The sequence below is a fragment of the Gouania willdenowi genome, chromosome 8, assembly GCF_900634775.1.
Source record: "Gouania willdenowi chromosome 8, fGouWil2.1, whole genome shotgun sequence".
Classification (NCBI taxonomy): domain Eukaryota; kingdom Metazoa; phylum Chordata; class Actinopteri; order Blenniiformes; family Gobiesocidae; genus Gouania; species Gouania willdenowi.
The window spans coordinates 5323122-5350574 of record NC_041051.1 but is presented as its reverse complement, the minus strand read 5'-3'; the positions used below and the strand labels follow the sequence as shown (position 1 = coordinate 5350574).

The following is a 27453-nucleotide window of genomic DNA, read 5'->3' as shown; positions in this document are numbered from 1 at the left end:
GACAACATTTATGAGACCTGCTCATCTGAGCACTCAAGGAAACTCACAATGACTGGAAACAGAGCACTCTGTGGTTCAAGAAAAGGGGATCAGAAACATTTTTAGCCATTTTATTCAACATATTTCATTCACCTAGGAATGCTTTGTGTGGTTGTACATGTGTATGCATACAATGTTATGTAGGCCTACATATTGCATATATGTAACATTTTCATAAAATCATACTTATTTTTGGACTAATGTTGATTTCTGATTCTCAATGTGACATTCTTTTAGTTTCACTTTAGTTCCTTGTTGCTTGGTAACCTCTTTTCCTTTAATTTACATTCAAACCTTATGATATTTGAGATTATATCAGCGGTTAGAGGCACAGGGGAAAGTGTTATAAATGTGCTTTTTGTAGTTCATTTTTGGAAATTTGTAGTTTTTTCATCACGGCAGACGTCACAAACTTTCGCCACCGTCGGATTATTACGTCACCTAGTGGAAGTGCATCTGATTGTCAAAACCACGTGATGGCCTTCCCCTAACTCATTTAGAAAGTCTCCTAACACCTTTCCTCAACCCTGTGACGTGATCCACGGGGTTAAGGAAATGTGGATAGGAAAGGAGATAGGAGGGACTATTCGGACGCAGCCAAAGTCATTGTTGTGCTTTGTGAGCATTAGTTTTAGTAAAAAATAAAAAAATAAAACACAATAAATGGCAAACAAAAGCCTAATGTGTACAAATTGTGTAAAAAAAAAAATAAAAAAAACATTTGCTGATCACCGGAGCTCATACAGCCTCCTGCCTTCCAGCAGAGCGTTTCCACCTCAATGCTAAACATGTAGCAGCTAGCACGGACAACGGTCCGTAGCCAATTAACAGCCAACAACATGACAGGGTTCAGAGCCAAAATGAATAAGTTCATGAGTGACAAATGAACAAAGTCAGTGGATAAATGATTGTAGTGGACAGTCGACCACTCTCAGTGGTAGAGGATGTGGGCGGGGCTAGAAGCACTGCTACAGATAGCATCGTCTGACCCAACTTATCAACTGCTATGTAGAAAGACTACTTCAAACTAAATTAATCAGCTTCATCAGTTGCTCTGTTTATGTCATGCCAACAGTTTTGCACTCAGTTTCCACTTCTCTGGAATGTTAACCAAAACCCTGAAAACATAAATATAGTTTACTTAAATTTAATTTGTGCTTTGTGAACATGTTTATTTTTGTTAATAAATCTTGACACGATTACCTTGTATACAGGAAACATCTCATGTTTAAACTAGCACAAATGGAACTTTACAATAAAATAACAAGTAAAATGACTGATTTGGAAATGTACTAAAAAAAAGTACAAGTACTCATAAAAGCAACTCAATTACAGTAACATCAAAACCCATTTAAATTTGGAAAAACGTGGCTTCTCGTGTCATATATTGTTATGAGATAAATTTAGATTAATGAAATACAAAGCCTCTAACTAATTAGGCTAATCTTTTTAATCGAGCCTTACCTGTAGTTTTATGACACATTTATTTTTCTGATTGATATGCCTGGTGTTTTTTTTACTGAGCTTTATACTAAAACTTGCCAGGCTCCCTTCATCAATGCTAAAGTTTAAACCTCTGTATAAAGGGCTGATATATGGCACAGCCCAGCTACAGCAGCAGCATTAAAGCTTAAGTGATATTCCATTCTGACATTTGGGAAACATATATATGGATTCCCGGCCCAATCCAGTCGTTAACTTTCATTAGATCAGCATAATCTTCTTCTGTCACCAAACATTGATAATGACGTGAGAAAACCATTTGAGGTGAGGCACATTTGGCGAGTGAAGAGGCAAAGGAATCAGTGCAGTTCCATGAAGGGCCTGAGTGAAGACGTACTAATGTACATTCCAGTTTTATTTGAGCTGCTCTTTATCCAGCTCTGTGTCTTCAGCACAGCCAACATATTTAGCTCTGCTGCTCATCCCACAAATGCATTTGTTACAAATGTGGCACCATTTGAAAAGGAATAAACAGATTTTCCAAATGGAAAAAAAAAAAAAAAATGTTGAAAGCCTTTCTTTTCATAGAAATGTTCAACAAAACACTAACTAAAACTTTTTGGCTTTGTTTAGAGCTTTGATGTCTCCTGATTGGCTATGAAAAACCACATAATTGTTTAACATTATGTGGAGGCCTGAGCTGATAATAATGTAGTTTCTCAACACTAGATTTAACTAAAAGAAAAAAGAATAAAAAAGCAAATAAAAGATGGGAAATACTCAATGCCTGATCATTCACAATGTTCAATATCGCTGCATTAGTTGCTATTAAAGCTAAATATTTAGCTTGTAGAAACAACTAAATATGAATAATAAATTACCAGTTTATATAGCTTCAGACTTGCTTATGTCATTGGTCTTTGATTCAATGTATATTTCTAACGTGCGAGAATAGAAATTGCCTCTTATGTGAAATGACTTCCAGTCCCAGCTGTGATTCAAGCTTAGATATAAAGAAGGTTGTTTTATATGGTGACTCCTATTTTTGGTTTTATGGCCAATGCGGTGAACCAATCCCAAATACTGAAAGGAAGCAGTCGCAAAACATCCTTCAAGGAAAAAGAGAGCGATTCCAAGAGATTAGATTAGAAACAGGATTACATCATACGTGTGCATTCCCTTTGATCTGAAGATGCTTCACACTGAATACTCTACATTTTCCACTCTCATTTTGCTCTCTCTTCATTAAAAGTAGAAGGATTCTGTAAATGTCTGCTCTTTCTTTGTGGTTGTGGCTTATGGATTATTTGGAATGAATGAGGTAGACATTTGGGATGAGGAATTATTGTAAGGGTGTGGAAATGGCAAATTTTACACTGTTTTCCTGGAACAAAAAAAAAAAACAAAATTCAACAAATGCTGTTTTAGACGACACTCTTCCAGCTCCAGTCTTCTCACTGTGCCTTGACTGGCACAAGATGGACAATCAAACTTTATAGACACTCTCACACTTGTTTGATGAGGCACAAACTGGAACAGGGTTGCCAAATAAAAGGAAAGCTTTTCTCGCTAAAACACATGAAACCTTTTTTTTTTGGTGCTTGTCCATATGTGCATGCAAGCAAATCAAGTGCTTGGAGTTTGGTTGTTAAAGATGCTGCACATCCTGCCTTCTACCTGTGGTTTCCAATAAAGCATTAGCACATGCCATCAATCACTGGAAGAGCAAGAAGATACAACATTGATCCACCAATTCATTCTGTTTTCATCTTAATTTTATCACAGCTAAATAAACAAATAGGTAACACTTCACTTAAAGTTTTATATATAAGGTTGACATTACGCTGTCATTATCTGTCATTAGAATGATAAGGTGTCATGAAGGCTATCATTAAGTGTTGTTTGCTAAATTATGACACCTTTGCTATGTTGACATTTTTTGAATCAGGTGGAGGGATCTAGTGGAGTTAGGTAGGGTTAGGTTCAGGGTGAGGGTGAGGGCATAGGGTTAGGATTAGGGGTGATGGTTAGGGTTAAGGGTGAGGGTGAGGGTTAGGTTTAGGGTTGTGGTGAGGGTTAGTGGTGAGGGTTAGGGGTTAAGGTAATAAAGGGTTAGGCCGGGTTATGAATGACATTTTAGTTAAACAAAGTAAAAAGACTGTGTGACTGAAAGAACATGCTAGCCTTTTTGTTTGATGTTAATTGTACTTGGAACCAGTTTGATAAATTGCTTACATACATTATTTTATTTTTTTAATTGAAAATGTGTCCCTTTTTTCCATTGAAGGCAATGGTTTTGGGTAAGTGAATTGGTTTGTTTTTATTGGTAAATAACTTTAAAATAGTCTAAATGTTCTGAATGAAAAAAAATTGTGATAAAATCGTGATCGTGATTTTACAAAGAAAAAACTGTGATATGATATGTATGTTGCCTAGTGTGAATTTAATTTCGATTTAGTTGCAAATTCTGGCACCTTGTAGTTATCTCTTTGCAATGTTGGTTCATATTAGGACTGTGTTGTTAATCTATGTGTTGTTAACTGGCAGCATTAGTTTACAATTTTTCAATCTGAGGCTGAAATGTGCACAAAGTAAACTTGTTTCTACTGCGCGTGTGTGTGTGTGTGTGTGTTGAATTATGTATTCATACGGAGGTGTGTTTACTTATGTAAGCTTGTGAATGTATATAAGCTCGTCTTGTGTTCACCACAGAATGTTGTGGAGCGGGTATACGTGCGCACATGTGTGTGTTGTGACCTCGCGGGTGGTGCAGTAGAAATTAAACTGTTAACCGACATGGGGAACCCTTAATCTCAGAGCGCCCTCGCCAAACAGTTGATCAACCCCATAACACCTGCAGAAGAAAATGTCTGGAGCCGCCCCTGTCAACAAGTGAGTCCATTTGTGAAATAAAACAAAGACACAAGTAAGTTTATTCTCAAAGTGTTCAGATCAGCACACATGTGCAGCCCTTCCAATAATAAAACATAATTCAATTTCCTCCCTATATGAGTGTATGTCTCTTTCAACATGTCCTATGCATCCCTGTGACTCAGTCCTTCCAACGGTTGTGGGTGTTGGTGGTCGGCGTTCTTTTTTCCTCTAAGAATAACTACACCACAGCTCTGTCTGGTGGCATTGAGTGCGGCACGCAACGGGCCGGCATCACGAACGGTCATTTTCTGAACGCAGACAGACAACCATTGCCAAGCTGCAAAACACTTTCACATGTTAGACATTTTTAAAGGACATTTTATGCAAAAAAAAAAAGGAAAAAAAAAGAGGTTTATTTCAGGCCAGAAAAAGAAGTGGGAACTTTCCTGATTACTGGTGCGACCTACTGTGGAATAAATACATAAAATGTAAATTCAGTCAAAACTTTGTTCAAATTAAACAAGGGACCAGTCGTGTTTCGCCTACACTATTTAAATAGTGAAGGAAGGTAATTAGGAAATAAGGAACACCTGAGCGTAAGAGGAAGAATCCCAATCACTCTCCTCTCACACACGTTGGCAAAAAACACAGAAAAAAGATGAGCAACTGTTAGTTTTTTCCTCTTGCAAACTGCTACCTATAGCTGTGGTGAACTTTATTATCTTTCAAAAAATCACATATAAAAGTAGAGATTTTGTAGATAATGTTCGTCAGTCATTATGAAGCAGCCACACTCACTAAATATTTGCTTCTGCGTAATGAACAGTCGATGCCAGCTTTTATTTTCCCTCACTCGCTGATAGTGACGCACCAGTACACTGCATTGTATTAGATCAGCTCTTGGGTTAGCCATCACATAGGTCTCTGGTGGACTTTTCCTCCTGGGAATCACTATAATATCTTTGCCGGGGTGTCTTGCTTCTGTGAATGCAGGCTTTGGCTGCTTTGATTCATGAAAGAAGCGTCAATAACATCTGCAGACACATCTAAAGTAGTGTCAGGGTCTGTTTGGTTTTCTTTGTGTTTAGGCCTTTTGACCCTCTGTTAGTTCTGTAAGTATTTGTGTAGTTTCAAGCCTTATGTCTTTGTGTTCCTGCTCGTGTCTTCACCTCCCAGTGATGTCAATGGGTGTGTCTGAAATCGCATACGAATATACTACTATACGAATATACTAAGTCTGATGTCAAAATGAGCAGTGATGGGCAAATTAGTTTAAAAAAAAAAAAAAATTAGTTATAGTTACTAGTTACTTTCCCCAAAAGTAACTAAGTTAGTTACAGAGTTACTTCTTTGTAAATGTAACTAATTACTAGGAAAATTAATTTTTGTGTTACTTTTTTGAAAAACCTTCAAACATGAAAAAGAATTCAGATTTTTTAGTGGGTTTCAAGGAGCAGCTGTATGAAGTAGAACAGCATAGAGACGTGTATTTCATTTAAAGCAGAACAAAGTAACTTTTTCACCTTAATAAATCCTTCTCATAGTCCCTGTGAGGGTAATACAAGTGTTTATGGGGTGATTGGGGCATCTTTCATCTCCCCCTGCTGTCTCTGGCCAGAAAACAGCACTTGCAACTTTCCTGCCTCCGACCTGTACTGCTTTACGGCAGCCCACTACAAACTAATGCTAGATTATGACCAGACAACCACACGGTTGTCTACAAATTCACTTTTCTCAAACTTATATCATGGTGGAGCCAGGAAAAAAAAGGCAGAGAAGACCTTTGTCTGAGGAATGGAGCAACTCCATGCAGTGACAGCTCAGCAGCGACACACATGCAGCAATCACACACACTGTCGTCACAGCAACAGGCACACACATAGGCCACTGCAGGACCTTGAAATGCTGAAGCCATTCCTTGCCCGGGCGGTGTGTTTGGGATCATTGTTGTGCTGAAGGGCCCAGCCACAATTCATCTTTAATGCCCTTGCTGATGGAAGGATGTTTTCCCTGGTCCCTTTGCAGAGAAAGAGCCCCAAAGCATGATGTTACCACCCCCATGCTTTACAGTAGGTATGGTGTTCGTTCTCCTCCAAACACAATGAGTTAAGTGTTTACCAAAAAGTTATATTTTGGTTTCATCTGACCATATGACATTCACCCAATCCTCTTCTGGATCATCCAAATGCTCTCTAACAAACTTCAGACGGGCCTGGACATGTACTGGCTTAAGCAGAGGGACACATCTGGCACTGCAGAATTTGAGTCCCTGGTGGCGTGTGTTACTGAAGGTAGCCTTTGTTACTTTGGTCTGCAGGTCATTCACTAGGTCCCCCCGTGTGGTTCTGGGATTTTTGCTCACTGTTCTTGTGATCATTTTGACCCCATGGGGTGAGATCTTGCTTGGAGCCCCAGATCGAGGGAGATTATCAGTGGTCTTGTATGTCTTCCATTTTCTAATAATTGCTCCCACAGTTGATTTCTTCACACCAAGCTGCTTACCCATTGCAGATTCAGTCTTCCCAGCCTGGTGCAGGTCTACGATTTTGTTTTAAAGAAGAAGGTACAGGTCTGTGAGAGCCAGAAATCTTGCATGTGTGCAGGTGACCAAATACTTATTTTACCGAGGGATTTACCAATTCATTCATTAAAAATCCTACAATGTGATTTTCTGGATTTTTTTTCTCATTTTGTCCCTCATAGTTGAGGTATACCTATGATGGAAATTACAGGCCTCTCTCATCTTTTTAAATGGGAGTACTTGCACGATTGGAAATACTTTTTTGCCCCACTGTATCTGTTATGTTCACTGTGGGCAATGTTGTGTTTATTGCTTGGTATAGACAGTAGAAATAGAACTAAAACAGGAAGTTGTTCAGAACGATCTCACTGCAGTACATGGCAGCTCAACTTTCCTGGTTTTTCCTATGTTTTGTGTTTGTTTAAGTTTTGTCTGTAAGTATTGCTGAGTGAGAAGGATTAGACACTAAATTTATTGACCTTTAGTTGCACATTTGAGAGTCAGGAAGTTTTTTGATGTGCTTTTAAATGTGTTTATCTGTATGCTAATTTTAATGCTAATCGCTATGCTAATGGAAGCAATTTGTTTCTTTAATATGTAGATGTGCTAGTTATAGCCTTCTATTGTTATTTTAGCACAAGACTTACATGTACCTTTCTTGTTTTTCTTTATTGTTGCAGTTTCACAAAAAAGAAATGTTCAGTAAACGACATTGATCATCTTCGGGAGTCTGTGGAGCTTCTGGATCTTTGTTTAGCTGTTTGGATCGCTAGATCTGCTTCTAGCAAGGCCTTTACAGTGAAAAGACAGCACCACGGCAAACAGAAAAGCTACAGAAGCCCCCACGTGGAGCCACTGCCATCTCAAAGAGCTAAGTTAAGTGCAAACAGCTATCAGAAGCCTGCACATCAACTTTACTCCTTTACATATTAAGTTAATAACTCAAAATGACTGAACCCAAATCACAAAAAGGTGACATTCAATCAATCCTCTCATGAAAGCCTTCATCTCATGCAAGCTCAAAAGCCAATATTGAACTGCTAAGGGCAAAAGCAGAAGCTGCTCAAACAAGAGCCTCCTATACACATAAAGAAATTGAAATTAAAGTCGAACAAGCATGTTTACAAGCCACTCTTGATGCTCTTAGGGCTGAGCAAGAGAAATAAGCTGTTATAGCAGAAGCTAATACTTTAGAAACTGGACTAATGAGCCTTGAAACACCCAGTGAAACTTATGGGTCATCTCTCGCTGAAAACCAAAGAGCACACTGCTCAATATGTTTTAGAACAAGCAGCTGTCACAGCAGAGCAGCAGGCCATTCCACCAAAGACAGAGAGTCTTTGGTGGAATGGTGAAACGTTTGTTTTTTTGTCATGCTTCTGCAGAGCTCGATGACAATGTGTTGTCATCGAGCTTTGCAGAAGCATGATAACTAGCCATTCAGTTGATTGAGGTGTGTTGGAGCAGGGACACATCTAAAAGTCTCAGGAATCAGTCCCTCGAGGACTGGAGTTTGCCACCCCTGCATTAGATAGTATGCAAGATTGAGTATGCAAGTGTTACAAACCAAAAGAGGATCCAGGAGATGGAGAACGTAACAATGTTTGTAAACCCAGGTGGAGGTAACAAATCAGGAAAACAGCCAAATGTACTATCCATAGCTAAACAACTTAAAGCAAGCATTCTGCTGAAAAGCCACTAACAAGAACACCAAGAGGAACGTGAAAAACAATGGAACTGATAATTTAGTCACTGCAGGCTCCACTTCCACTGGAAGCCTGCAAAGTTCACCCACAGGAAACTTCAAACCAAGAGCCCACAGGTCCTGCTCAAGCCTGATGAAGGTGGAACTGAAGTGAGAGGAAGAACACAGCTCCATCTAAAGCCTCCCACATGATTGTAATTAATTATCACTCGTGCTATTACAATTATAATTGAACCCAACCTTGGTAGCAGCTAATGCTAACGCCTCCAATGTCATATGCAGCCAAATATGTCTGCTCGGTTGAATTTCAAAGGAAGACATTGTTCATAAAAGTACTTTTAAAGTAGTGTTTCTTATTTATTTAATTGTCTTTCGTTTATTTAATTGTCTTTTGTTTATTGAATGAAAAAAAAAACATGATTGATGTTGATGATAGCAGCTAAGAAACAAGATGTCTTTTAAGGGACTGTTACTCGTGCAAACCAAATTAAAACAGAGCTGATCTGTAATACCTATGTCACAAAGGGAAAATAAACCGTGATATTTATAGGTATAGATAAGACACCGTGAGCACATTTCACACCGTGCACTGATGAAACCCTAACATGGGCCAAAAACAAGCCTTTCCCAGGTTCTAAATCCAATTGAATCTGTCATTGCTATTGGAATGATGGACACATATAAACTCTGTGCACCTTGAGGGTGAGGACTTTTCTGTGAGTCTGAGCGATAGAGTGCCCTACAGGTATAGGGAGATGGCGTGTACACAGAATCAGGTTACAGCAGACTGGCCTGGGACATGTTGATAGAGGCTCTGATTGATCCTGCAAACAGAGAAGTCTGTGGGAAAAGCAACGGTGAATGTGAAGCAGACGTTAGTCACTGCTTCAACTTCGGTGGTGAAGAGACACTGCCTGGAAGTGAAAAACATTAAAGGTCCAGTAGTATGCTATTTTTCACCCATCTCCAATGGTTCTAAGAACCCCAAAAAGACATAGTATTTGAGGTATATTTTCCCAAACTCTCCTGTTTTCTGGAGTTTTAGCCCTCTGAAAAGTCACTTTCAGAGCGTTCCACAAAACAGGCTGTTTTTTGACTCATAAGGGGGCAAAAATCCAACTCGCCCGTTTGGAGCTGACTTTTTACAAAATGTGGAATAACAACGGAGGGAGGAAACAGAACTTTTCCAACTTTGACCCTCTGAATGAGGCTAAAGGAATGTATATTACTGTAGCAAAACCAAAAAAATAAAAAAAATAGAATTAAATATATAGCAAGTTTTGAGATTCACAGCAACCACAATGTGTGTAACATATACAATAATGATTAGTAAGATTATTCATAAGAATATATAAAACATTTCGTCGATGCATCGTTTACTGTTTACTGTAAAATCAGGCCATTTTCTACTTCATTTCTGATGCAGTACCATACATGAACTGCTGGGTGCAGTGCTGCTTCGCCATTTACATTGTGAAGAAAAATTGTGCAGCAGAAGAAGAACCAACCTAAAGTCTCAAAAGTTTGTGATCATTTCACTGAAAACATATACTACACACCTGAGGTGGATCTAACATCTGTGATATGAAACTAACAGTTTAGGCCTAAATCTGGACGTCTGGTTGTCCTATTTAAAAGGATGTGTTGATCTTTCAGCAAGTCAATAGCACCATCTAATGAAAACTAGAAAATGAAAGGATTATTATAATGATATTAGAACACAAGTTTGAAAACATGCAAAGTAGAAAACTGCATTCTTACTAACTGAATATTCCAGCCAATTTTTCTTATAACAATAGAAGAAAGGGATTGTTTCATACTTCCATAAGGTATTGAGGCCTTGTTGTATAGTGGATTGAAAACTATGTTATCCCATCATCATCAGTGCTCGTTGGTGTGGGACTCCAGGTTGGGCTGGTTTTCTTCTTTTCTAAATCTTTTCAAAAACCTTCTTATATCCATTTTTTTAAAGAGTATCGGGACAAGAGATACAGAGAGATGTACGTAGCCTGTAGCCTTGAAAGGAAGATAATAGTCAGATGACTCGAGCACCAAAAAATGACTCCTATTTTAAAAGGATGGAACAACAAATTAATTCATATATGTTTTGTGGAGTCACTGTGTTTTGTGGCACTTAACTTATTTGTATAATATGTACATTATATTAATAATTGTATTTTTTCTAATTATTTTGGGAGAACTGTAATGAAGTAAAATATACGTCGTAAATAAACACCAAAGGGGTACCCCGTGCGTCGAACACTGATGCTAAGTAGTTCTGACCGATGGTCATTATGTGACGAGTGGAGAATGAGACTGTGTTACTGTAACCTGTGATGCACTCGTTGCGCTCAGGCTTCTCAGCATTAGTGATAAGTCTCCACGAATCGATACTGCTGTATGTGCTGCTGCTAATGTCTGTGTAAAGGATCAGCCAATCACGTCACTGGCTCCGCCTTATGTTCTTTGATTGACAGACCAAAGTCATTCTGCTGAAAAACAACATCATGAAATAAAAAGGCCATTATGGAAAAGGACATTATGAAATAAAAAGGCCATTGTGGAAATGGATATTTAAGATTAATAAAAACGTATTTCATAATAATATTACCTTATATAACAATTTAATGGCCATATTATAAATGGGTCTGTAATTTGTAAATGGTATTTATTTCAAAATTGTTTTTATTTATTTAATTATGACTTGTTTCGCCTTCCATAAAATAAAGCAAAAACACTTATATGCATCTGTTTACAGGACTCTACATCCCACAATGCAATGCACAAAACTCTCCCAACAATATCATTAAGAGACTGCTTACAGCAGAGATAGAAACTAACTCTCGAGCAGCCATTTCAACCTTTTACATATTTTTTTCCCAAGCAAATGATCTTCGATTGATTGAGGCTTACATGAACTGTCTTCATATTTGATTAAAAAAATAAAACAGCTTTAAATTTATTAAATTATGTGTGCATAGATGATATACAGTAAGTCCCTTTCCAGCATCCATTGAGTTTCATGGCTGTGCTTTCTTTATTATTTTAATTCTTTAAACCAGTGGTTCTCAACCTTTTCATTCCACAACCCCCAAAATAAAAGTTCCAGAGAGCAAGGACCCCCACTGTAGCTGAAGGTGGTTGAACACAGACATGAACATTGTAGAACAGTCATGTGGAGACAGGACCATCTATAAGGGGGAATAAAGGGGTGAGATTTATAGGGCCCATCCATGAAGTCAGCAAAATGATGGTCCATTGTTCTATTAATCTGTGATAACCACATTTATTTATTCATCTGAATAATATCCACTGTTATCCAGGAAGTTTATTATTATTTGGGCCATAGTATATAGTCATCTTAAAGATGTAAATCTTTGTTTTAATCAGAAATACAATGGGCTAAAAGTGACCAAAAATGGTGAAAAAGGTGGTGAAATGGGATTTTAAAAACCAAAGAAATTGGTTAAAAGTTGCAAATTAGTTTAAACTGGCAAATAATGGGCATGACAAATTGTGAATGTGGTTAAATTGGCAAAAATAAGCATGAAAATAGGTTAAAAGTGACAATAATGCGTCAACATATGTGACATTAGGTGGAAAAAGGTTTAAAAGTGCCGAAAATGTCTTGAAAGTAGAAAAAATGTGCATAAAAGGCATTGGAATTTGATGGAGAAGTGTCAGAAATGGGAGTAATGTAGCAAAAATGCATTAAAAGGAGCCAAAATATGGCAAGAAATAGTGATGAAAATCGGTTAAAACATGGCAAGTTTGGTGTAGTTGCAGAAAAACAATAAAAAATAACCAGAAATGGGCTCAAATTGTTCAGAAATATTCTTTGTTTCTTGTTGGCATCTGGTGACCTCCTCCCAGTGTCTCGCGATCCCAAATGGGGTTCTCAACCCAAGGTTGAGAACACCTGCTTTAAAGTATAACCTCTTTTAAATGCCTTGAGATAAATTGTATTTGGCTCTTTGCACCTTATTCCCGGTGCAGTCATTTCCCGGTGTTGAGTGCAACTTTTTATTGATAACATGACATCAAAAAAATTAAAAATAGAACTTGCTATAAGGTAATGACCTTAACATCAGCTAAACACTTGTAATCAACAGACAGAATCAACCCAGACAGAGAATTTTTTTTTTTGTTAATCAAAAATTCTAAAAAAAATTTTTTTAAAAGCATCTTTGAGGATTTTTTTGTTGATTTATTTTTTTTTACTTTAGAAAGCTGGATATGAATTAATTAAACTGAATGTATTGTAGCTTCATAGATAAATAAGGATGGATTGTTTGGGCAAATACATATTTTAACTAGAAACTGCGACTCATGATGTTACAACATTATAAGGGGGCAAAAAAAATCCATAATTACAAATAAATGAATATATAAATGCTAAATTAAATGAATAAATAAATAATATATATGAAATATACTTGAATAAATACATAATTGCAAAAATAAATGCATAAATGAATAAATAAAAGGATATATATATATATATATATGAATTCATAGACCAAACACAGGTGCATTAATCAATCAATCAATCAATCAATCAATCAATCAATCAATCAATCAATCAATCAATCAATCAATCAATCAATCAATCTTTATTTGTATAGCGCCAAATCATAACCAATGGTATCTCAAGACACTTTACAGTAGAGCAGTCTTAAGGACGGACTCTTCATTTTATGGATACACACATATGCATATATACGTATATACACATACATATGTATCCCACACCCAACATGAATTCATCATGGCGGCAAGGAAAACCTTCTGTTAAGCAGCAGGAACCTTGTGTGGATCCCATTCCTATGATGAACAGCCATCCACGTTATGCTGTGTTGGGTGTGTGCAGAGGAAAGGATGGAGACAGAGTTGTTGAGACTCTGTAACTCCACACTGAGGATCCCACGGACCTGCAAGACAAAAGCCAGAAGGAGTACAGGAGCAAACACACAAGGGAAGAAGCAGACATAGAGGGAGTGTTAGAGAGAGGAATGGGACCCTCTCCGGTCTCTCTCTAGCCTAAATGACCTCTCTCTTAACGCCCTCTCCAACCTCTCTCCAACCGAGCATGCCAGACCCCCCCCCGGCAGTCTATGCCTATTGCATCTTAATTATGAGCTATGAGCTGGTTCCTAACTAAAAGCTTTACCAAAGAGGAATGTTTTGAGCCTAACCTTAAAGGTAGAGAGGGTGTCTGCCCCCCGAACCGTGGTTGGTAGATGGTTCCAGAGAAGTGGGGCCTGATAACTGAAAGCTCTTCCTCCTATACTACTTTTAGAGATGAATGTATGGCAATGTTTCATTTCATCTGTAGACGCACTTGTTTGCACCAACCAATCCTACTTCAGAGTTTATGTAGGACTGCCCCATATGACAAAAAAAAAAAAAAGAAACAAACAAATAAGCAAATGCAGAATTAGGTAAATAAATAAATGAATCCATAAATGTGGAAATGCAATTATATATATAATAAAAGCATGGATAATTGAGGAAATAAATATAAAAATATGGTAACAAAAACATAAAGAATAAGTATTTAATTATTTGTTCAAGTAGATATTCAGTTATTTATTCATTTATTCATTGTCCCACATATATGTGCACCCAAAAACATCCGCTAATACTTTGCATTGATGGGCTATTTTTATTTATTTATTTTTTTTAAGTGAGAATCACCATTTTCTGCATAACTAAAGACATGTTTGATGGAGAAATACTTGTGTCAGTAGTTTTATTTTAAGGAAATGTGAAAATATTCCTAACACTCTATTAGATCAAACAACACAAACAGGTTGTAATAGTTATTGTTATTGTACCAAAGAACAAGGCAGTGATCAGTGTGTGTGGTGCAGTGCTGCCACCTACCGGTGACACGCAAATACTGCAGTTGCGGGAATCTGAGTGATTCGGCTTTAATGCAGGCTTTTTCAACCTTGGGGTCGTGGAAATGAAATGGGGTCACCTGAAATGTCTAGTAATAATGCATTTTTTTCAAATCTATTTTGCACAATAAAAAACAAAGATACATTATATCACAGAAATAGATATACAGTGCAGGAAGTGGCGAAAAACTCAAAGAGCTTAAACATTTATTAGTCTTTTTCAAATTGAAACTGCACACACTTTATTCTCAGAATTCTGACTTTAATCTCAGAATTCTGATTTTAAAGTAAGCGCTCCATAAAAAAAAAAAAATAAATAAATAAATAAAAAATCACATGTGGCACTAATCCTCTTCCGTAATAGTTCAAATAAAATGCAATATAAAAATATATGAGTTGGCTCATATTGTCACTTTGTGCTCTAATCCTACCCACTCTGTATTTGTAACATAGAACAACTAACTTGATCAAAAAAAATAATTTTACAGGAAAAAATAATTTTCTGGAGTCACCACAAAAATGTTTGATATGAAAATTGGGTCATGACAAGAAAAAGGTTAAAAAACACAGGTTTAATGCTCCATGTGGAGGTACATTTGTGTCTATATTATAATAATAATAAAAAATAAAAATAAACATTTTCAATCAAAAACAAAAAATGTTTACTTACATCAAAATAAATAGTTTTAATAATAAAAAAGTGTTAAAAAATATTTGAGACCCAATTAATTGTATTTCAACACTTTTTCTTTGATTGAAAATTATTATTTGATTGAAGTCATCTTTTTTGTATTTGTACCATATTATTGGTTGGACATTTGTATATTTTTTTATTCTATCAACGAATAAAACATTTCAACCAAAGAAAAAAAATTCAATCAAAAATATTTTCAATCAAAGAAAAAAACGAAAAAAAACTTTCAGACCCAAATAATTGCGTGTGAACACTTTTTCTTTTATGGAAGTTGTTGTTTTTTGACACACATCTATGTCACATGCACAATGTGTATGTGCTGTTATTATTGTGCTCTGTCCACTCTAAAGCTCATGGTGATCAACCCTTCGATGCCCGCCTGCAGCTCATCGTGCTCCTGCACCGCAGAGACTCCTTTGGGGGTCCCGGTGAGGATGAGGTCCCCCTCCTCCAGGCTGATGAAGTCGCTGATGTAGCTGATGATGAAGGGGATGGAGAAGATCATCTGGGAGGTGCAGCCGCTCTGCTTCACGTGCTCGTTCACCTTCAGCCACAGCGTCACGTGACCGGGGTCGGGCACGCGCTCTTTGGGGATGAAGGCGCTGACCGGGCACGAGGTGTTGAAGGCCTTGGCCAGAGTCCAGGGGAGACCCTGGGACTTACACTGATCCTGGACGTCCCGTGCCGTCATGTCCAGGCACAGAGCGTAACCAGCCACGTGATCCATGGCCTCACACTGTGGGATGGACGTCCCCCCCTTCCCTATGACCACCCCCAGCTCCACCTCATGGTGCAGGTCGCTGGTGTAGGCCGGGATCAGGATGGGGGATCCCTCTGTGACGTAGGAAGAGGGTGGCTTCAAGAAAATCACGGGCTCCGTGGGAACCGCGTTCTTCAGCTCTTTGGCGTGATCTGCGTAATTCCTCCCCACGCAGATGATCTTCCGTCCCCATTCCCAGAACCGGGATATATTCCTGGATGTCATAGTGCACAGAGGTGGCCTGGTTCTGGTTTCAGGTGGAAATCAGCAGTTTGACTAAACTTTGACCGACACCACAACAAATGAATAACCTACGGCAAGTCAAGAGGGACAAACACAGAAAATCACTGGCGTCAACTATGCGTTTCAAAAGCAGGACGTGGCACCTATTGCTCAAAATGCTGACACAACAAATTCAACATGTCTAAACAATAACACACACGACGTTCACATACATGCTATACCCAAAAAGACACATTTTTAAAAATATAATTTTAAACAAATTGTCTTCAGGTCTAAAAGAAAATGTTGGCTCTTTTAGTAATATTTACACTGTCAAAAGTACAAACACGTAAAATATATATTACCTGTTATGTTACCTGTCTTTTTTTATTTTTATATCCCCTGTGTGTTTTATTCCATTACTGATGTTTGTTTTATGTTTACACCAACCTGCTAATGGGACAGGGGGTGGAAATTAGCCACCTGGCAACAAGTCCATGTGTTTACATGAAACTGTATTTTATAATACACGTTGTCCCATTTTATTATTATTATTATTATTAATATTATTATTATTATTTGTAATTTCAAAGAAACAAGAACGCCTACAGATAAAATGATTTGCGTTTGGTGTATAAATGTATTAAAGTATCCTGTTTATGTAATTAAGTAAATACTAATCTTCAAACATACACACACGGGGAAAAAAATTGTATAAATGCCCTTTTGTTGCCCAACGATTGCTCGGGGGTTGATTAGTTGACCCTGCGGATTGGCTAATGCGGAAGTGAGTTTTAGAGCGAAACCTTGTCCTCTGGATCACTAAATGAGCCTTTAGTCTCCTGTTGGTATGGTATTCAGAAAGCTGCTCGGTGGTGCTTGCACTCTAGTGGGAGTAGCGACGACCTTTAAACTCGGTATGTTTTCTACTTTAACCGGTTAACGTGCACACCTGTTTGCGCGGATGGGAGGACGTCATGTGCTTACGACACGTTTGTTATCGTTTGACGATGACGCAGTCATGTGAAAATAACAGCTCTCTGTTGTATAATCCCTGTGATAGCGGTGATAGAGAGCTGGTCGATCTATTTGATCCGTGTGACACGGAGCTATAGTGCTAACGCTGTTTACGTTACATGGTTAGCTCAGTGTAGGTGGTCTATAATGTGTCAACAGTTGTGTTATTTGCAGTGATTGTGAACAATTCTCTGTGTAGCTCCAGTGGAGGTCCGAGCCCAGGCAGCAGCTCTGCTTCACACCGCTGTGAGGAAAGCATCTGTGGTGGAACAAACCAACATGAAGGTAGAACTTCTCCCAGCGCTCAGTGACAACTACATGTACCTGCTGATCGATGTTCACACCAAGGAAGCTGCTGTGGTCGACCCAGTGGAGCCCATCAAGGTATATTTCATATAGTGTTTGTTTATTTATTTATTACTGCAAATAATTCTCATTATTGTATACAGTTAATCACCAATAAATTCTCAGTGATAGGTGTTAGATTAGAGTGAAGTTATTTTGTAGTAGACAGTCAGATCATATGTTTTTCTTCAATCAATCAATCGTTTAATAACAGATTCTAACATCTAATACAACTATGGTCAGAGGGGTGTTCCATAAAGCGGGTTATGTTCAAACTCTGAGTATGTTCTGGCTCAAATGAGGGAAACTCTGAGTATCCCATTCCTGAATGCAAGCCAAGGTACGTTGTTCTCTGAGTATGTCACCATGGTAACATTGTTCATAAACTAAACGCAGGTTTTATCAAAGAAACCCTGGGTTTCTATCTGGCTCCGCCCACCTGAACACCGCTTCTTAAGGAACGCTTTAATTTACCTTGACACTCTTCTCTGAAACACATTAGTAACATCACACATGCCACAGACGTGCTCACATCAGCATAACATGTAATATTATGCTTTTTATTTTATTTTTTTTAGCAAACGGTAGTTTTTTTTATAACTTTGTGGATGCAGATAATTTAGGGAAAGACGCTGAGGTTGATCTGCATCAAAACACCCACTGACGTCTGTAGTAAAGTTCCCTGGATACAAACCTGTGGAGAATGTAAAGGATGAGATGACAATTTAAATTTATACATATTTAAGGCTCAACATTGACTTCACGTTGTAATACAGCAAGTTAAGGCGGCGCTCTTGAGAGCATTAGGTCGGGGGTTCGAATCCAGGCTCAGTCATCTTTTTTATGACTTATTTTTGGACATCGAGATGACTCTGGCAACTACATTACAATAAAAATCAATATAAATGCAACATCAAGTGGCCGTTGTTGTCTTTACGGCCACTGTAGCAGGAGGGCTGTACACTAACTGGGGCCAAAGAAAGTGGAATACTCTTTGAATACACCTTTTACATTCTAATTATATTTTAAGTGAACTCATTCTTTAGAGATTTCGTAAGTTGAACATTTAAATCGTAAGTACAAGTGGAGCTGTAAACCTACAGTGATGAGCTCTCTTTCTGCGGCTGCCCTGCCTCCACGGACACATATTATTCACACTATTCCCCAGTCGTCACGTCACTGAAGTGATGAAGCGACAAAAAAGCATGACTAATCATGACCGATTTAAAAGACTATATAGTCACTGACTATAAGTCTGTGTGAACACCTTTAGAACAGGCTCAAATTTCGCAAACGCCGGCTTATTTCATCCATCGGGGTGAATAAATGACTCTCTTCCGGGTGGTTGCCATGGTAGTTTGTGTAATCTTTGCTCCATTGATGATGGCTTTTTATCGTGCTCGTGCACGTAAATAACCCAAGGTTTACATACTCAGGGTTGATTGACCCACTTCATACCAGCTGTAATGGAATCAGATACCCAGAGTTCCCCATTGTGGGATATGTTGACCCAGAGTTTATGGATAGACTCAGAGTTTTTTTTAACCTCCCTTATGGAATACACCCCAGGAGTAAAACGCCCTTTCTATATGCACAAATAGGAGCGTTCGAGTTCTCTTTAAGCTGAGGTTAAAGAGGCTCAATGCTTCCTTCATAACCTTCTTTAGCCTAGGAAACAGTGATGCATCCTTTATCAAAGGAGACAAGATAATGCTGACCCACAATTCCTTGCGGCAACAACATTTAAAGGGACCTGCTCATCTGAGCATTCACAGAAACTCACAGACTGAATCATGTAAGTTACCAATGCGATAATATGCCTGGAACAACATTAAATAATCTAAAACCCATATCTTATTATATGTAAGACATATTAACATATTATAACTCACATAAAACAGACACTGTGGTTCAAGAAAAAGGGATCAGAGACATTTTTAGCCACATTATGTTTTATTCAACATATTTCATTCACCTAGAAATGCTTTGTGTGGTTGTACATTTATGTGCCTACAACATTCTGTAGGCCTATATCTTGCATAAATGTAATAATTTCATAAAATCATACTTATTTTGGATTAATGTTTATTTCTGAGTGTACTGTAAGGTGAGTGTGAGCAACCATTCTCAATGTGACGTTCTTTTAGGTTCACTTTTAGTTTCACATCTCTTTCCTCGTAGCCTGGTAACCTCTTTTTCCTTTGATTTATATTCAAACCTTGTGATATTTGAGATTATATCAGAGGTTAGAGGCACAGGGGAAAGTGTTATTAATGTGTTGTGGTGGCCTAGTGGTTAAGGAAGCGGGCTTCTCATCAGAGGGTCACTGGTTCGAATCTCACCTGGTGGGTACTTTATTGAAGTGTTCTTAGAAGAGCCAGGCCTACGGTTTAAACCTGGTTCAGCCAACCGCCCGTGGGCCGTGACCATCCTGGCTATTACCGTTCCATCAAACTCTTCTCAGCTTGGAGCTCTCCAGCTGAGCCAATCAGCTGACAGTGTTTACTTAAAGGGATCCTCCACAAAATCTGTGAGCCGAAAAAATCTGTGACTGCAGGGGGCGACAGTTCCAACTCTGCTGTTTCATGGACACCATGAATAAGAGAAGAAGAGCTCCTTGCATGTAAATACAGGCAACCAGGATCGACTGCTGCTCATTAATGCTGACGGTTCTTTGCGGTAGACAGATTCAACTTGGATCGGAGCTCTTCTTCATGTCGTCTACAAAACTGCTTCACCCAATGGAATTCAATTCAGAGGTGCCAGCTCTTATAGTGGGGTCTCCTAACCCTCTTCCCCTGGGAGAACCACAGCTGAACATCTGGCCTGGCATCATAGTCCATCAGTTCTGACCCCTCGATGCTGATTCTGATGAGGTTTTCCACAGTATCAGGCCCTCATATCTGACTTTATCCGATTTTGTGTTGAGAAGCCTCTCAGGCATACTGCAGCTGATATTGGGTTGAATCGTGTATGCGCTGCGTGTGTATGCAATATCACTCCGCTTGACGCATTCTTCCCCACCCCCTGTCCCAGGTCCCCTCATATGCGCTCAGTCACTCCGCTTAGCGCGCTCTACCCCCCGCCCCCCTAGGTGCACCCCCCATGTTCTCTGTTGCTATGCGTGGCCGGACGCCTCAGCACGTAACTCCCCGTTTCTTTCTTTTGGATTTTCAAAATAAGGTCACCCTACGCACTTGCACAAATGCGACCAGATGAAATTTTCACTTGCACACACTGAAAAAATACTTGCATATGCGACCAATTTGGTGGCAGTCTCGAGCCCTGTCTATAGTTGTTTTTAAATAGTTTTCTAAGCAAGGGGGTACTTGGATTCAGAAATAAGAGAAAGGGGGTACTAGAGCCAAAAAAGTTTGAGAACCACAGTGTCTGCTGGGAAAATTCTGACCCTTGGCCCAGTGTAGTTACAGACTTTACACACAGCCTGACTGTCGCCTATGGAAAACCTATGAACGAATGTCTTCTTAACATGGTGTATGTTTTCAACAGGTTGTGGAAGCTGTCCGAAAACACGGTGTAAAGCTCACTACAGTTCTGACAACTCATCACCACTGGTGAGACATTTGTTCTGTCTAAACAGTCACTGATTAACACAGAGTGTGTTTTAATCAGTGCATGATGGCACATCTCTACCAGAGGAAATGACACCATCCTGTGTTTCAGGGATCATGCTAGTGGGAATGAGAAGTTGTTGAAGCTAATGCCTGGGCTCAAAGTCTGTGGAGGAGACGACCGAGTCGATGGCCTCACTAAGAAAGTTTCCCACTCCAACACTTTCAAAGTCAGAGGCTCAACCAGCTTGTAATAATGTGCTCAGTTATTAGTGATCCTCCTTCCCTCAATGGTGTTCTATCCTCTCCTTAGCTCGGCTCTCTCACTGTCAAATGCCTGTTTACGCCCTGTCACACCACAGGGCACATCTGCTACTATGTGACTGAAGAAGACAGCACTGAGCCTCCTGCAGTTTTTACAGGCACGTATTATCAGATCAATGCATGTATGAATAGGGCCTCAGGTTTTCAGTGACCACGGAAAAAACGGTATTCACATTCTGGAACAGAAAAAACAATCTGATACATTTATTTTTTCTTTTTCTATTAAAAATTGAAACCGAGCATGACACGGAAAAGCCTTGCATGCTTGAAATTTTGATGTAAATCATTATTTTTGCACTGTAGTTCCACATTACGTTTTATCCCTGGTCGCATTATCTATTCCCATCTAAGAATTTAAATGAGCATAGGGCAGGATGTATAAATCAGACTCCATAGTGACACCACGGTGGTTAGTGTAACTGCAGCCATCAGCCAAGCCACCGCGGTAACGTGCATCAACTGTTTAGCACCAGAGAACAGCTAATAGGACTGATACTAGGGGATGGACACTCGACCGAACCCTGGCATGACCCGACGGCACCGCATGGTTCGGGTTCTGACAGATATTTGACTGCTGGTCGGATTCGGTCACATAGTGTTGTTTGCGTGCAGCGTTCTTCCTTTTCTGCTGCAGCTGCTGTAGCTCTGATTAATGCAGCTTTAACTGTAACAGTGAGAGCAGGATCCCAATGTAGGGAGAATGGAGCAGAGGACAATTATATAGGAATACACCGTTGAAACATTAATTTTTCTGCACAATAACATGGGTTATCCTTATCTTTGATACATGGAATGTGTAAATAAATCTGATGGGTCTCTTGCGTGCACTGCACCCTTGTGTGTGTTTGACGTTTGCTTGTCACCCCGTGCACTGATCTGACGTTGACATTAACAGCTGTTTGTTAATAAAAATCGGGGCTTACCACTAAAACCCGAATCAGAATCAGAAAACAAACGTAAATATGTAATTTCTTTCACTGTTGGGTTGGAGGTGGACGAGAAAATGTTCTCTGTTCATTGACTATTTACTGTAGGACCTGTGCATATGTCTCTGCGTACGTCTGTGGAACCAAACAGTAGTTTAGTCCACTGTGCTTGTCTTCTTTGAGTGTCCAAGCCGTCTTCTTCTTGTCTTTCTTTGTTAATTACGGGGTTATTGGGATGCCTCTCCAAGCCGCCAAGAACACGCACCAGTGTTATTTGACGTCACGTCTGCAGAACTATACAGGAAATTTGTACCCAGAACAGCTGTACAAATATCACACAATCTGTTCAAGGCAATAGGGAGAAATGTGTGTGGACTCATTCTGTTTGTTGTGAGCACTTTATCAGCCATTAGCATTAAAAGACTTAAAATGTATGTGTTTTTTTTTTTTTTTTGCAAATCTTGCCCTATTCTCCTTTAATGCTATTTTAAATTCTGCTACATTTTTAGGCTTTTTATTATTACTTTCTTAGTGTTAATTATTGTCAATGAAGAAAGGTTTTTAAGAAGATTGGTATGAAATTGAAACTGTCCTCCTGTTTGTGGTGTCCCACCTGTCATGCACCACACACACACTTTAAAAAGCCCTGAACTAAAGAAAGTGCTTGTTGCAGGTGATACCCTGTTTATGGCCGGCTGTGGTAAATTCTTCGAGGGTACAGCAGAGCAGATGTACAGAGCTTTGATTGATATACTGGGACGCTTGCCTCCTGAAACAGTAAGTATTCATTATTAAAGAATATTCATCATATAATGGGAGTTTTCCATCAATCCATCTGGAACAGAAGCAGACACGATCACAAGTGCACGTAGACACGGAGCTGTCCATGATCTATTTAGTTCACTGCTCATTACACCAACAACGGCTTCACACATGGTCGTTAAAGTAATGAAAGAATTCTTTTTAAAGGGATCCTCCACTGTTTTTACACAAGTTACAACTTAAAATATTTGAAATGTACATAATAGATCTATTCCTAATAAAACACATTATTATGCACCAGATTCATTTGTTAGCCTTTTAAAAATGGGACTACTTTAGAGTTTTAGAACCTGTGTTCCTCCATCTTGAAATCAGGTGATTAATGATGTCACATGGCCCCACCTTTAAACATTCCATTGTTTTCTATTGTAGTGAAGCATTCAGCCGGATTTTAAAATCATTTAGAAACTTTTTCAGGCAAAATGACAATTTGTGCCGCTTTTGGTTGCTCTAAAGCAGCGTTTTTCAACCACTGTGCCGTGAGAGATCGTCAGGTGTGCCATGGGAAATTATTCAATTTCACCTAATTGTTCTTAGATGGGAGCGACTGTAAACGCCTCGTCACGTCCCACAGAGTGCACTTCTCTCTCTCTCTCTCGCTCTCCGTGCTGCGGGTGAGAAGACGGTGCGTACTCACGCTGTGCTTTAGTAGTGCATTTAACGGGCACACTCGATGTCTACTCACCTCACCTGCTGCTCGTCTGTGACTTAAGTGAAGCTGGCCCCCCACCCCATGCAAAACTCTGTGAAAATGATCTCGTTTGTGCTGTGTTAGTGCTGGTTTGTGCCAAAACTATTGTTTGTGCTGATTTTGTTTTTAAGATATTAAACAATATTTTTAAGGTTAATCTAAGTTCAGGCAGCCTCCGACAACATCCAAATAGAACACAAATAGTCTCAATCATTAGTGTTGGTTTGTGTGAGGACGTGGGGGTTAAACTGGACCATTTCCAGAAAGCCCATTATATACCGTATAGTGGCGCGCATGTGAAACCATATGTGGACTGAACTATTTTCCAGGTGTTAATGTAATAATATGAATTATTTGTGCTATTTAGATGTCATTTAGGAGGTATGAAGAGTTTTTGTTTCGTTATTTTATGTCCCATGATGTTTGTTTTTAAAGAACTTGTTAATATTTCTTTTGTTGTTCATTTGATTCCTATTAAAACACTTATAAGAATGACTGCAGATTGTTAATTGCACTTTTTTATTAGAAAAAGAAATATCAAAACTTTTTTTATTTGTGTTTATTTGATTGCTATTCAATACACTTTGATAAGAATAACTGTATTAGGGGTGTGTATTCCCTGGCATCTGGCGATAGGATTAGTATCCTGATACGATATATCCCGATCTTAAAGTATACAGCGTTTATTGCAATTTTTTTTTTTTCTTTATACGACTTAAACAACTAATCTGTAAATGTGTACATCTTCATGAGAACATTATGTATGAAATATATTTTTTACACTCAAAACATTGTCTTTAACATGCCATGTGCCAACAACTTAAAAATAAAAAAAATAACATACAATCTGCCTGTGGCTTTTAGACCAACTTTGACTTTAGTGCAACTTACAGTTTTTCTCAATTGCTAAGACACATTTGTTTAAACCTGCTCTCCTTTTCTCTAAACTGTGAACACAAAACACAATTTCCAAGCTACATTCACAAAACGTCAGACTCTTCTTGCAAAACCAAACTTTCACCTCAAAACAGTTCAATCTGTGCTCAAAACTGAACTGTGTTGTCAAATCATGCCCCAAGTCAATCAGAATTAAAAACACTACTGAACAGTCACTAAACACTATGTAGAAAAATAGAAAACACAATGCTCAGGACATTAAACTGGAGAAATAAATGTTTATTCACTGTAGGCTAAATGCATGTTGCAAAACAAAGAACCTGTGCATAGCACTTGTACAAAAGGAGAAAACAGAAATCTTATGCATTTACACGTATCTTATGCGTTTGCCACTTGTGTACAGTAAGCCCATGTAAAAAAGTACAAAAATATACAAATACTGTAAGTGCATTATTCAGCCACAGCATCATGTCTCCGTACTGGGTCAGGCCACAGGACTTCATCCACATCACAGGCCACATTTTGTCTGGCCAGGCAACGGGGGAAAAAACCCCTGGCATGCCGTATCCAGGCTTGCCAGATTGACGTTTTTCAATCTAGAGGTCCAGTGGGGTTTTACGGATGGGCGGGACTTACCAGCTCTATAGTATGTCATACAGTAATTGCTGTCAACATTTACATACTGTACTATGATGTCAAAAAAAAAAGGTAATTACCTGTTCTCGTCTCTAAATCTTCGGATTATGGTGGACACAGTGAATCTACTGATGTTTGGTTGTACCCTTTGTCCAGCCTCCCTCATGCTCATACCATGGACAAGAACATGGTCAATCACAGTAGCTCTGAGTTCATCAGATATTACTGTTCTTTGTCTTCGCTGACCACCTCGCCCTCCTCTCACACGAACTCTTCCTCTCAGATTTCTATCCATTGTAGGGCCTCACAAACCAGTGCTCTTCCCTTACATCATTAGCCACAAGTGTGATCAGTTTTGAGTTGTTGTGTTCAAGTGGTGACACCTGTGCTTTAATTGTGTTTGACTTTTGTCACCTGTGCTCACCATTATGCAGCACGGGTGCATCACAATGAAAATGTGTTGGCAAGTTGTGTCTAAACAGGTGAAAAGTGTTTATGGTTTTGCCAAAAGAGTGATTGTTTCAATCAGTGGGTTCAGGCAACTGAGCATTTGGTTCAGACAATAGGGTTTAGTGTTTTAGCAATTGAGAAAAACTGTAACTGAGGTATATGTCTAGAACAACAAATAAATGCAGAAAGTTAGTACTTTCTTTTTAGATTTGATTGAAAAAACACAAGCTGGTCAACATGCCCAGGTTTCAGTGAAACTTCTTTGTGCAGTTACAATGTCTCCTGCAGTGGAAAATACTTTCCTGGGTAAATAAAGGTAAAAATGGATGAAAAAAAAATTGACATGGATGCATTTTGAATCAATCCAAAACTCGACACCCCTACTGTATATTGTTAATATAGGCTACAAAGTTTGTTTTTACATTTTCGCTTGGTGGTATTCCTTGGGATTTTTTTTCGATGAAAAGCTTTTATTTTGGCTTAAAAAAAAAAAAACTATTCTAAAGAGCTTTAAAAGCTGCTAACGCTCAGGGAAAATGCAGAGAATAATTTAACTACGGTGCGAGGGCCCTTTATCACTGCTTGCAGTTTGCATTTTCTTTTGTTTCTTTTCCAGCGAGTGTACTGTGGTCACGAATACACAGTCAGCAACCTGAAGTTTGCTCGTCATGTGGAGCCAGACAATGAAGTTATTAAGGAGAAGCTGGCATGGGCAAAGGTTTCTCATCATCATCATGTTAAATCTAACAAGTCTGCCTCGTTGGATCATTCACATTTAAAATAATCAACTACTTGTGCCTCTGTAGGAGAAGTGCGACAACGGCGAGCCCACAGTGCCTTCCACTTTGGCTGATGAGTTTACGTTTAATCCCTTTATGAGGGTCAAGTATGTCACTTACACTGTGTTTACTTAACCATCGCCTGTTTAGAGGTGTGGCCTCACTGAACCAGATCGTCTTTATTATTCTTCAGAGAGAAGTCGGTCCAAGAGCACGTGAAACAGAGCGACCCAGTGGAGACCATGAGGAGTCTCCGCAAAGAAAAAGACACCTTCCGAGTTCCCAAGCTGTGAAAATCCTCTGGTTTCATGTAGATTTTTTCATTGCATTCTAGAGCAAACAGCAGCGATTGACCTTGAAACCAGTTTAAAACAGATGTTTGTTGTTTAAAGGCTTGTTATCAGGAGATTTAGCCATAATATGGCTTTAGAAAGTCAACTGTTGAAGTGGTTGGTGTCGCTGATTTGACATTTAAACATCCTTTAATAATGCTTTAAATGAACAAATTTAGTTTGGTAATAACAATTACCAAACTAAATTTAAACACTGATTTTTTTAATCAGTGTTTAAAGTTCAGGCTTTTAATGAGGGTGAAGCATTTACAGAATCTGAGGTAATGTGTCTGAGAAGTTTCCTGCTACTTGTTTAATACTTTATATTTAAAATGCAAAACGGAGGATTTTAGGGCTTTTCTTTCAATTAATCCATTAAAAACACAGCTTTGTTTTATCATCAAATGTTATATATCCTTAGAACTCATTCATATCGCTGTATAGTTATTTGTTAAAAGCAATAAAATACAATGGATTGAAATAAAATTTGATGTTTGCATC

At 38.7% G+C, this 27453-nt stretch overlaps 2 protein-coding genes across 5 annotated transcripts; one reads left to right on the top strand and one right to left on the bottom strand.

Annotated features, from left to right (window-relative positions):
- Positions 1-15367: 15367 nt before the first annotated feature.
- fahd1 (fumarylacetoacetate hydrolase domain containing 1) lies at positions 15368-16261 on the bottom strand. The gene has a single exon (XM_028454326.1). It carries the CDS (start codon positions 16162-16164, stop codon positions 15505-15507), a length of 660 nt encoding a protein of 219 aa, XP_028310127.1. The 5' UTR covers positions 16165-16261; the 3' UTR covers positions 15368-15504.
- Positions 16262-16902: 641 nt separating this feature from the next.
- hagh (hydroxyacylglutathione hydrolase) lies at positions 16903-27390 on the top strand. 4 transcript variants are annotated; one of them, XM_028454323.1, is made up of 9 exons: positions 16903-16948; positions 17378-17562; positions 21034-21098; positions 21208-21325; positions 21409-21517; positions 23019-23122; positions 26458-26559; positions 26648-26727; positions 26814-27390. In XM_028454323.1, exons 2-9 carry the CDS (start codon positions 17458-17460, stop codon positions 26911-26913), a joined length of 783 nt encoding a protein of 260 aa, XP_028310124.1. In that variant the 5' UTR covers positions 16903-16948; positions 17378-17457; the 3' UTR covers positions 26914-27390. The 4 variants fall into 4 exon arrangements, with proteins under 4 accessions (XP_028310124.1, XP_028310121.1, XP_028310122.1 ...); XM_028454320.1 differs by having other exon boundaries at positions 16937-17078; positions 26814-27389; XM_028454321.1 differs by lacking the exon at positions 16903-16948 and adding an exon at positions 17152-17311.
- The last annotated feature ends 63 nt before the right edge of the window (positions 27391-27453 follow it).

Bases quoted from the DNA above. Each gene is read 5' to 3' on its own strand.
- fahd1 (XM_028454326.1), bottom strand. From the start codon at position 16,164: ATGACATCCAGGAATATATCCCGGTTCTGGGAATGGGGACGGAAGATC.
- hagh (XM_028454320.1), top strand. From the start codon at position 17,012: ATGGTATTCAGAAAGCTGCTCGGTGGTGCTTGCACTCTAGTGGGAGTA. The intron at 17,079-17,377 runs GTATGTTTTCTA...TTCTCTGTGTAG, and splicing joins AGCGACGACCTTTAAACTCG to CTCCAGTGGAGGTCCGAGCC. The intron at 26,560-26,647 runs GTTTCTCATCAT...GTGCCTCTGTAG, and splicing joins AGAAGCTGGCATGGGCAAAG to GAGAAGTGCGACAACGGCGA.